Source organism: Equus quagga, chromosome 9 (assembly GCF_021613505.1).
Source record: "Equus quagga isolate Etosha38 chromosome 9, UCLA_HA_Equagga_1.0, whole genome shotgun sequence".
NCBI lineage: Eukaryota > Metazoa > Chordata > Mammalia > Perissodactyla > Equidae > Equus > Equus quagga.
In genome coordinates, this window is record NC_060275.1 from 88,626,132 (window position 1) to 88,637,606 (window position 11,475).

Below are 11,475 nucleotides of genomic sequence, written 5' to 3' on the forward strand. Positions count from 1 at the left end.
TTAGAATGATACTGTGGTTATAAAGATGGCTGCAAATTATCTGACATTCTTCCACTGAGATGTGGGTTCTAGTTCCCCACCACTTGAATCTTGGCAGGCTTCTTACTGCTTCCACTAATGAAGTAGAGCAAAAGTGATGGTATGTGACTTCTGAGGATGTCAAAAAAGCCTTGAAGCTTTCACTTTGTTCACAGAAACACTTGCTCTTCATGCCCTGAGCTGCCATGCTAGAAATCTGACAACCCTGAGGCCACCATATGGTGAGGAAACACAAGCCACATAAAGAGGCCATGTGTCAGGGCCCTGGTGAACAGTCACAGCTTAGTCCAGATTTTGAAATATCCCAGCCCAGATACCAGATGTGTGAATGAAGAAGGCTCCAGGTGATTCCAGATTCCAGATGTTTAAGAAACCTCCAAAGGTTTCAATCTTCCCAATTGAGGCTCCGGACAGCATGAAGCAGCGACAAACCATCTCCACTGTTCTTGCTCTGGATTCCTGACCCACAGAATCAATAAGCAATATAAAATAGCTGTTGTTTTGCACCATTAAGTTGGAATTGGTTTGTTATAGAGCAATAGATAACCAAAATAGTTACATAAGAGAATGTCTCCATTCTTAGGAAATACACAATGTAATATATAGGAATAAAAGATATGGGGGCTGGCCCGGTGGCATAGTGGTGAAGTTTACATTCTCCGCTTTGGCACTCAGGGTTTGCAGGCCTGCATCCTGGGTACAGACCTAGCACCGCTCACCAAGCCACACTGTGGTGGCATCCCACATAAAATAGAGGAAGATTGGCACAGATGGTAGCTCAGCAACAATCTTCCTCAAGCAAAAAGAAGAAGATTGGCAACAGATGTTAGCTTAAGGCCAATATTCTTCACCAATAAATAAATAAATAAAAGCCCTTAAAAAAAAAGAATAAAAGATATGATGTCCACATCTTTTACTTTCAAATGGCTCAGGGAAAAAATATAAGATATATTTTTGTATATATCTTATGTATATTTATATATATTATATTTATATATGATTATTTATTTTATTTTACATATATATGTACACACACACAGACAGAAAATAAGAAGTGTGGCAAAATGCTAACAATTGGTGAATCTGGGTAAAGTGTTTATGGAGTTCCTTGTATTATTCTTGAGATTTTTCTGTAAATTTGAAACATTTAAAAATAAATTTAAAAAGAGAACCCATGGGCTTTCCACCATAACATGGGTGAGACATCATATATGTGTGAACACAGCTAACAACCCAAGGCAGTATCTAATTTTCTGTTAAGTCACATGGTACAGACAACCTCATTCCATTTCTATGCATCAGTATCAGTCTGGAAGAGAAATACTCACAAGTAAAACAGAGTGTCTTTCCACCTCGGAGTAAGGGACAATAATCTAAGCAGAACAAGGCACTGTGATCCTACCTGGAACACAGGTTGTATTTTAGCATGGGCTCATTTTCTATCCAAAATAAGGCTTTGATGCCGCAAAACTCAATTATGGTGTGCACTCCAAAACGTCTGTTTGTACAACTATTTAAAAGATAACAGGTGCCCAAGAAACTGAGCAAAGTCTCCCACTCTTCAAGAAGAGCCATCAGTTGAACAAGTTGTGCACTCTTGCAGAGCTGAAAACCTAGGTGAGAGCAGATTGACAAAAATACCAAAAAAAAAGTTCCTTAGAAACTAGATTCCATTAAACTATGAACAAGAATTGTTCTGAGGTGTTTGCCTGGCTGCACTGAAGGGCTGACAGCAGCTGATCATGCAAGACTGAGCATTAATGATTACAGCCTAATTGTTCACAAGCCTGTAGTTACGGAACCTGAGCAGACAGAGGTTAACAGTAGAGCTATGAGGTTGAATTTCCCTTTGTGGGTGGCTGTCTTCTTCACCTGATAAATATGCCCATTTTACTCAAGATGAGAGAGCTCATTTTTCAGACTGTTGTGACTTTCTGCTCTTAGTTCTAAACAACGTCTTTAGTCTTTGGAGGACTTTATTGCTTGCTTCCCTTCCCAAAGACTGACTGAGCAGGAATGGTGAAGGAGGGCCAAGTCTGAGCCCGAAGTCCTCTGCCTGTCAATGCAAGGGCACAGAATCAATGACAACAGGACTTGCTTTCAAGGAATTATGGGTAACTGAACTGAGGGTAACTCAAAAGTGTCGTTTCTGGATCCTCAGCCACTGGAAACCCTGCCCTTAGCACCACAGGACTGGCCAACACTAAAAATTCCTAATTGTGCTTTGCTTTTATCTGGTGCATTAGTTTCCCATTGCTGATATAACAAATTAGCATAAACTTAGTAGCTTAAAATAGCATATACTTATTATCTTATGGTTCTGGGAGTCAGAAGTCCAAATGGATCTCATCTGAAAACAAGGTCCCAACAAGATTACATTCCTTCTGTAGGTTCTAGCGGAGAATCCCTTTCCTTGCCATTTCCAGCTTCTAAAAGCCACCTGCATTCTTTCATACATGGCGCCATTCCTCCATCTTTGAAGCCAGCAATTGCATCACTCTGACCTTTGCTTCTGTCATCACATCTCCCTCCTTCTCTCTCTCCTTCCTCTTACCACTTTCTCTTGTAAGGACCCTTGTGATTACAGTGGGCTCACCCAAATAATCCAGGATAATCTCCTGATTTCAAGATGCTTAACTTAATCACATCTGCAAAGCCCCTTTGTCCATGTAAGGTAACATATTTACACGTTCTGGAGATTAGGACATGGACATCTTTGGGGAGCCATTATTCGGTCTCCCACATCTGGTGTATTTCAGATATCATTAGCCATGATAGATTTAGAGTTCTCCATGAACTGGGACTTTTTCTTTTTTAGTAAAGAGAAATCATTTTACAAAGCAAATGATCAACGTACCCCTACTAATACTAAGAGTATCCTTACCACTTTGCTCCTGACCCCATAAGATGGGACCAGAGCTGCTAGGATATTCCAAAATACTTAGACTTGAATATTATCAGGACTATCTCCCTATATCATACTTAAGTTTCCTTATGCATTCTGTTTTATTCTCTCTCTCCACAGATAAGCTTTCTCCCATAGTAGAAAACAAGGTAGCCAAATTTTAAGGAAAGAATAAGTGGATAAACCTTGGCTCTCTGAATCTCAAGTTAAAACCCCGGGAAAGACTCTCATTGGTCCTGCTTCAGTAAAGTGATCAACTGTGATTAAAGGCAAGGTCATGTAGAGCAAAGCAGCAGCTCTGACACTAGCCATCTGGAAGAGTGTGTGTGTGTGTGTGTGTGTGTGTGTATACGGGGGTGTGCAATTCCCTTGAGATTAGTTACCATAATATAGAAGAGCAATGCCACAACCAAGCTTCAAATTTCCTGTTGACCCACCAGACAATGAAGGATGTTGAATCAGGGTAGTGATACCTCCTTCAGAAAGTTGAGACATTGTGCAACAATAAGAGATCTCCTGGTAGTGGTTCCCAACTGTGGTAATCATCAAAATCATTTGGAGAGCCTATGACGCCGGCTGGTGGCGCAGTGGTTAAGTTGGCGTGTTCTGCTTCGGCAGTCCGGGGTTTGCCAGTTTGGATTCCGGGCGCAGACCTACGCACCGCTTATCAAGCCATGTTGTGGCAGGTGTCCCACCTATAAAGTAGAGGAAGATAGACATGGATGTTAGCTCAGGGCCAATCTACCTAAAAGAAAATAATAAATGATTCCCAAGTCCCACCCAGAGCTATTAAAGTAGAATCTTTAGAACTTAGATAATAGCACATATTCAATAAAAGCCCAATCAGGAAAACTGTCTCAGATCCAGGCTGAGGCAGGCATTTATATCAGGAATTATACTGCCTACCTGCTCTGAGTCCTTCAACATGGGCCCTAGTCCAAGCTCTATCCCTCATTCATTTTCTTACATCCACTTTAAGGCCTCTAGAACTTTCCCAGGCTTGTGCTAGTGCAATAAGATCACATGGCTACTTGAAGCTTGTTCTGAAAGTTTGTTCCATTAAACATCATGTCCAAGTCCTCTAGCTTGGCCAACTGCACTGGCAACTTTAGCTTTAAGCTTGAGAATCACAGAAATCCGCACCCACTTGTTCAGGGGACCGTTTCATTCCGACTCTTTACCTCTAGACTACTTACTGCTCTGAAATAGTGAGGAAGAGAGGAAAGGAAATGATAGAGAGTAAAATGAGAGTACTATGACAGAGTCAGGTGAAAGAGAACAGAATGTGTCACGGTAAAGGGTACGCAATTTATCCTTTAACTCAAAAGATGGTGCCAAGGTCCCCTGTGCTGAAGTCACCTCAGGTCGTGCAACTCAAAGTGCTTGTCTGTGAATTATTTCTTCTGGTCTCTGCCAAGACAATGAGCCAGCACCAGAATGTAAATCAACAAACTGCTTCCTTCGTCCACAAAGTCTTGCTACAGCAAAAAAAGTAGGCTAAACTAAGCAGTGCCATTAGTGGTAAAGGTCACACACATTCTGTCATACGTTCCTTGCCCCCTGAAAACCAGCAAAACTCAGTTCTCAGAAGTCGCTTTAAATATCCTTGACCAAGGGTACTTGTTTAATGAACAACCACCACAGTAATATTAACACACTTACTATTTATTAAGTATTTACTATGTGCTTAACTGTCATGTATAAAAATGTATTGTAAGCTTTACAATTGTGTCTACTAAAATTGATAGCAATATATGTGAGGACAGGACAGTTAAAAATCTTCTTGGTATACCTCAAGATAACTGGCACAGAGCTATTAACACCGCAAGTGATCAAATATATTTAATTGATTAAAGCAAAAGCATAGGAGAAATAAAGAAAATGCTGGATTAGAAATATAAATGTGGAAGTCATCTATCAGTGACACTAAAAGCTATATAAGTAAATAATTTCCCTAAGAGAATAAAGCCCAATTGTTTCTTTTTTGAATTATTCATCCATTAATTCATTTCAGTATTTATTTATTCATTCAACTGAGAGCTTACTAAAAGCACTATTAGAGACAAACATGATTCTTATTCTCATGGAGCATAGATTACTATGGAGAAGATGAAAGTAAATTATTAATTACTAATAAATAAGTTATTACAAACTGCAAAGAGAACTCCAGAGTTGGAAGAAGCCAGATGACATGTGAAGTCTTAGGGAGAAAGTAGCAGACGGTGCGAACAGCCAGTGTAAAGACCCTGAGGTGAGAAAGTCTGGGGCTTTCCTAGGAAGTCAGGCTCATTTGACTTCTGCTTTCACACAGGTTGGAGGCCAATATGCTGCTAAAGCAAAAAGAGAAGCCAGAGAAATTCAAAAATCATAGTACTTAGGCATAAGAGAGCTATAGACGCAAAAGGACGAAAGAGGATAGCATTTCATATAAGGAGCCTTCAAGAGGTGAACTGAGGATCTGCCTCTGTCCCTGGGGGGCACCTGCTGATCCTGGACATTGGGTAAAAGCCAAGAGTCAGGGTGAAGCACAGGCAGTGAGCCACTGCTTGGGAGACAGAGAATCCAGTGGGATCTTTGGGTTGTGCAGGACTTAAGTGATAAAGCTGGTGAAATGAATGGCCTCAGGTACGTGTCCACTTTCTCCCTCAGAACACTGACATTCCAAAGATGCAGAGCAGGTGGCTAAAACATGAAGCTGAGGCCTCAGCAAAGCAGAGAGGGATTTCCTGCAGCATCCCAGGGCTTTGGAGCAAAAGGCCTGGGAAGAAAAGAACAGCAAGTAAGAGCTGAGAGCCGTCGGGGGAGCAAAGAAATGATCCTGGCTCTATCCAGCCACTTTTTACATATTTGCCAATATGGGAGCACCAGCACATCTAGAGACTGAAATCCAGCCTGGGTTCCCATCAAACATGCATTGCTGGGGGACAGAAAAGCCAGCAGAACATTGGCAGATCTATCAGCTAAGAATGACAAATGCGGAGACTTACGAGCACCAATACAGAGTAAGTCTCTTCCTCAAGACATCTGGCCATCTTGAAGCCACATGAGGTAGGGGGCTGAAGAGTTAAGTCAAAACCTCTCAAGATGCCCTACACTTAGATTGTGGTGATGGCTGAACAACTCTGTAAATACACCAAAAGTTCGGCCACGGGGCCGTCCCCAAATCTGGGTGAATTTTATAGCATATAAATTATTTCTCAAAAAAGCTGTCTTTTTACAAACAAACCAACGAACCTCAAAATCAGGGTAGAAATAATCACCACGTCTCACCACTGAGGAGATGAAATTCTACAAGACTTTCAATGAAAAGCCCCAGAGGACCAAGCCCTAAGATCAGGGTTGACCTGGAGGGGGACCACAACCCAATCTCAACCCAGCTCAGACAAGGAGCCAATTAAGTTCATCAGTTCTGCACTCTATCTGCCTAGCTAAGGAAAGAGTAAAATTCCCCTGGTGGATAATAACACCAAATGGAGCCTCTACTCTTTTTTTTAATATATCTGATATTTGATATTTAACAAAAAATTACTAGGCATGTGAACAGAGAGAACCATATAATGGTTATGAAACCAATAATCAACAGAAAAAAAAATAGGCAATAACTGCAGGTCCTCATGTGACCTAGATATTAGAGTTAGGAGAAAAGACATTAAAATAAGTATGATTTTTATGTTCAAAAATATAATTTTTTAAAATAAAATGCATGTGGCTGGACCATACAAGCAAGTGAGATATGAGATTGAAGATGAAGGTAAGGACTGATCATGCAGGGCCCTCTAGGCTCTGGTAAAACATTTTAATTTGATTCTATCTCATGGTTTTAAGTACGAAAGTAAAAGTAATTCAATTTTCATCTCAAAAAGCAGGATTAAGAAGTGATAGCTCTAATCCAGGTGAGAGATGACAGTAGCTTGGGCTGGGATTGTCATAGAAGATAGAGAGAGAAGTAGCTAGATTCAACATATATTTTGCAGGTAGAATCAATAGGACTTGCTGATGGTTTGAATATAATTGATCAGAGAAAGAAAGATACCAAAGATAACTCTGAGGGTTCTGATTTGAGCAAAATTGGGTAGAACGACAGTAGAATAGGTTAGGGAGCTGAGGGAAGTCCTACAAAAGTTGGGAGGCTTTCCTGAGATTACCAACTAGTTAGTAACAAAACAAGGACAAGCTCCTGATTCTTGTTCCAGTACTCTCTACCATACTAAACTGACTATCCTCTATGAAGTATTTTCAGGAGTATTATAAGAGTGTCTGTCTGTATTACACAGACACTGCACAGAAACATCTTGTTTAAGAGCCCAGTTTCCAAGAGTAGTCAAATATTAATTTTGAGGCTTTAAAGATGGGTGGCAAACACAAGTGCCTTCAGAGCCAGGAAATTTAAAGTGGGTAAAAATGAGGAGAGGAGAGGGGGGGCTCTTTGATGAAACTTCAGTGCTCATCATACCTAAAGGCATTCAAATTCAATTTTTAAAATATTTGTAATTACTCTCTTGCCAATTAAAACAGATTTTTTTATATATGTAGTACACCAACTACTGCTAATTAAATGCAAATATTTTTGGTAACACTTCATTTTGTCTTTGAACATAAGCAAAAGATAGGCAAGTCCTGTTCAAGGACTCTACTCTTGTTCAGCCACTTATTGGAAATGGCAATGTGTTTCTAATTGCATGAATATTTGTATGTAAAATAGAAGTCCTAATTTCATTCCATAAACAAAAAAAGAGCTAAAAGAAGGCCATGACTAAACTAATGATGATAATGCATTGTGATTCAGGGAATATAATTAATCCAATCTTTTACAATTAAATCCAAAAAAATTAGTTGGATTATCTTGCCTGATGTATTTATTGTTCCTTTAAGATGTGATGCCAGGAACCCTCAACCTCATCACCTAAGGAACAGACAACAGAAAGAGGAAGAAAAGGATGATCACAAAGTAGAAGCTGCCAGGTCTCTGCCGCGGTGTTCGCGAGCGCCGCAGCCATGTCTTATCCGGCTGATGACTACGAGTCCGAGGCTGCCTATGATCCTTATGCTTACCCGGGCGACTATGATATGCATACAGGAGATCCAAAGCAGGATCTGGCTTACGAACGTCAGTATGAACAGCAGACCTATCAGGTGATCCCCGAAGTGATCAAAAACTTCATCCAGTATTTCCACAAAACCGTCTCGGATTTGATTGACCAGAAGGTGTATGAGCTACAGGCCAGTCGTGTCTCCAGTGATGTCATTGACCAGAAAGTGTATGAGATCCAGGACATCTATGAAAACAGCTGGACCAAGCTGACAGAAAGATTCTTCAAGAATACACCTTGGCCTGAGGCTGAAGCCATTGCTCCACAGGTTGGCAATGATGCTGTCTTCCTGATTTTGTACAAAGAATTATACTACAGGTACATATATGCCAAAGTCAGTGGAGGACCCTCCTTGGAACAGAGGTTTGAATCCTATTACAACTACTGCAATCTCTTCAACTACATTCTTAATGCTGATGGTCCTGCTCCCCTTGAACTGCCCAACCAGTGGCTCTGGGATATCATCGATGAGTTCATCTATCAGTTCCAGTCATTTAGTCAGTACCGCTGTAAGACCGCCAAGAAGTCAGAGGAGGAGATTGACTTTCTTCGTTCCAATCCCAAAATCTGGAATGTTCACAGTGTCCTCAATGTCCTTCATTCCCTCGTAGACAAGTCCAACATCAACCGGCAGTTGGAGGTGTACACAAGTGGAGGTGACCCCGAGAGTGTGGCTGGGGAGTATGGACGGCACTCCCTCTACAAGATGCTTGGCTACTTCAGCCTGGTGGGGCTTCTGCGTCTGCACTCCCTGTTGGGCGATTACTACCAGGCCATCAAGGTGCTGGAGAACATTGAACTGAACAAGAAGAGCATGTATTCCCGTGTGCCCGAGTGCCAGGTCACCACGTACTATTACGTTGGTTTTGCGTATTTGATGATGCGTCGCTATCAGGATGCCATCCGCGTCTTTGCCAACATCCTCCTCTACATCCAGAGGACCAAGAGCATGTTCCAGAGGACCACATACAAGTATGAGATGATTAACAAGCAGAATGAGCAGATGCACGCGCTGCTGGCCATCGCCCTCACCATGTACCCCATGCGTATAGACGAGAGCATTCACCTCCAGCTGCGGGAGAAATACGGCGACAAGATGCTACGCATGCAGAAAGGTGACCCGCAGGTCTACGAGGAGCTTTTCAGCTACTCCTGCCCCAAATTCCTGTCGCCTGTAGTGCCCAACTACGACAACGTGCACCCCAACTACCACAAGGAGCCCTTCCTGCAGCAGCTGAAGGTGTTTTCTGATGAAGTGCAGCAGCAGGCCCAGCTCTCGACCATCCGCAGCTTCCTCAAGCTCTACACCACCATGCCCGTGGCCAAGCTGGCCGGCTTCCTAGACCTCACCGAGCAGGAGTTCCGCATCCAGCTGCTTGTTTTCAAACACAAGATGAAGAACCTGGTATGGACCAGTGGCATCTCTGCCCTCGACGGCGAGTTCCAGTCAGCCTCCGAGGTTGACTTCTACATTGATAAGGACATGATCCACATCGCAGACACCAAGGTCGCCAGGCGCTATGGGGATTTCTTCATCCGGCAGATTCACAAATTTGAGGAGCTCAATCGAACCCTGAAGAAGATGGGACAGAGACCCTGAGTATGTTCACCCTTGCGTTAGACGGGAACCTATTTTGATGTCACTGTAGGTGGGGAGTGTTTTTACCACCGTGAAGCCTTTACCCAGCTCATCTATCAGCAGGTCAACTGAGTTGAAGTTTGTTTGTATCTCGGACTGAAATGTTTTAAATACGTCTCAGTAAAGGCTCTTGGGAGCCAGAAAAAAAAAAAAAAAAGTAGAAGCTGCCAGTGATGTACTCAGATGGGTATTCAACAAGAAACCAACAGGAAAAAATTGTGATACAGAAAGAACTATTTTTCACCTGTTTCATGAAATTGTTTAATGCTTAAAGAAAATGTTTAATTTGTGTATGTTTGAATTGGGAAGGCATCCAGCTTAAACGTTTCTTGCCAGTTTTGTAATTTCTAAATGTATTAATATAGAACCAAAATTGGCAGGATACCAGTGTAGCATGCCTTTGACAAAATGCCTGAATGTTTTTAAATGCTTAATTCTTGAAAATGTACTTAATGAAAGGACAAAAATTCAACCCAATTATGTAACTCACAAAGGAAAATAATCAAATAATAATGAAATATTTTGAAAGCATATGACCCACAAGGACTGTCATTATTGAGTTAACATTTTAGAATTTTTATTATCACTTTTGCATCTGTTTTTTCATAACATTTCATAACATGTCTTTTTGGCTCTCAAGATATCTGTTGTGACTTGATTTATTTTTTTCTTTTCTCAATCCTTAATAAAAGTGGGCAATTTGATCTATTTCTTCTGCTATTTTATTATAAACAAGAGCTTTCATGTGCCTATATGAGCATGACTGTTTCTCCTACCTGCTTACAAAAAACATATGAATGGACATCAAAAATATGGTTTTGTATGTAGAAAATCAAACACTGACTTTGCAACAGTTCAAATGAAAAAATCTGAGACTATGAAGTGGTGACAACCATTTAGATTAGCCAACATTGCAATAATTACCACTTCTATTTCTACTGTTATTATTACTACCATTGACAACAATAACAATAATACTTTATTTTAGTCAAGTAATATTATAAGAATATGCATTAAATAGACAACTTTATTATAAACACAAAACAATGACAAATAAAATATTTGCATATATTTTAAAAGTTGTATTTGTGCTTACATGATATTAACCAGATATTCATAACCAGAAAGAGAACTTAGTTGTGTTAGGACCCCAGACCTACTGAGCTTCAAAATAAAACCAGAACAAATATCTAGATCAATTTCTAGGTGGTTGATTAGAAACTATAATGCCACATACATTTTCGACAACCAGAGTCAGTTTCATGGCATGAATTCAGAGATGAACAGGAGCTCCTTGACATGAACAAAGTCTTTTTTTAAAAACCCCGTCTCAATCTGGAGAGAGTAGCAGCATTTGAGATCCCAAACATAGGTCAAGCTAACCTGCTGGCTTCAGGAATACATTTTTTATATTCTCTCAGGATAACAGACCCATGTTACCAAAATAAGGTCTGATTCCCCACTAGGATTCTAGCAACTGGGTAAAGGGGAATTGTAAAATACTAACACGGAGATATGCACATGGCAAAAGAGAAAGAAAACACGCACAAGTGCTCACACACATACATATGAATCCTACACAAAATGAACTTGCAAATAAAAATTTCAAAGCACGTGAGAAAAATGAACGTCATAAAGCTCAAAAAAAAAAAACCAGAAGAAATTATTCTAAAATGACAGCAAATATTAAAACATCCTTCTATGGACTCTCTTCCATAGAGAGGATGAGAAAGAAGAGGAAGAGAAGAAGGATAATGATATTAATAACATCCACAACAAAATAATGGCAGCTAAAATGGATT

The 11,475-nt window shown here is 40.6% G+C and overlaps 1 protein-coding gene across 1 annotated transcript; it reads left to right on the top strand.

Annotated features, from left to right (window-relative positions):
* Nucleotides 1-7,912: 7,912 nt before the first annotated feature.
* LOC124244773 (eukaryotic translation initiation factor 3 subunit L-like) lies at nucleotides 7,913-9,829 on the top strand. The gene has a single exon (XM_046671610.1). The coding sequence runs from the start codon at nucleotides 7,940-7,942 to the stop codon at nucleotides 9,632-9,634; it is 1,695 nt and encodes a 564-aa protein (XP_046527566.1). The 5' UTR covers nucleotides 7,913-7,939; the 3' UTR covers nucleotides 9,635-9,829.
* The last annotated feature ends 1,646 nt before the right edge of the window (nucleotides 9,830-11,475 follow it).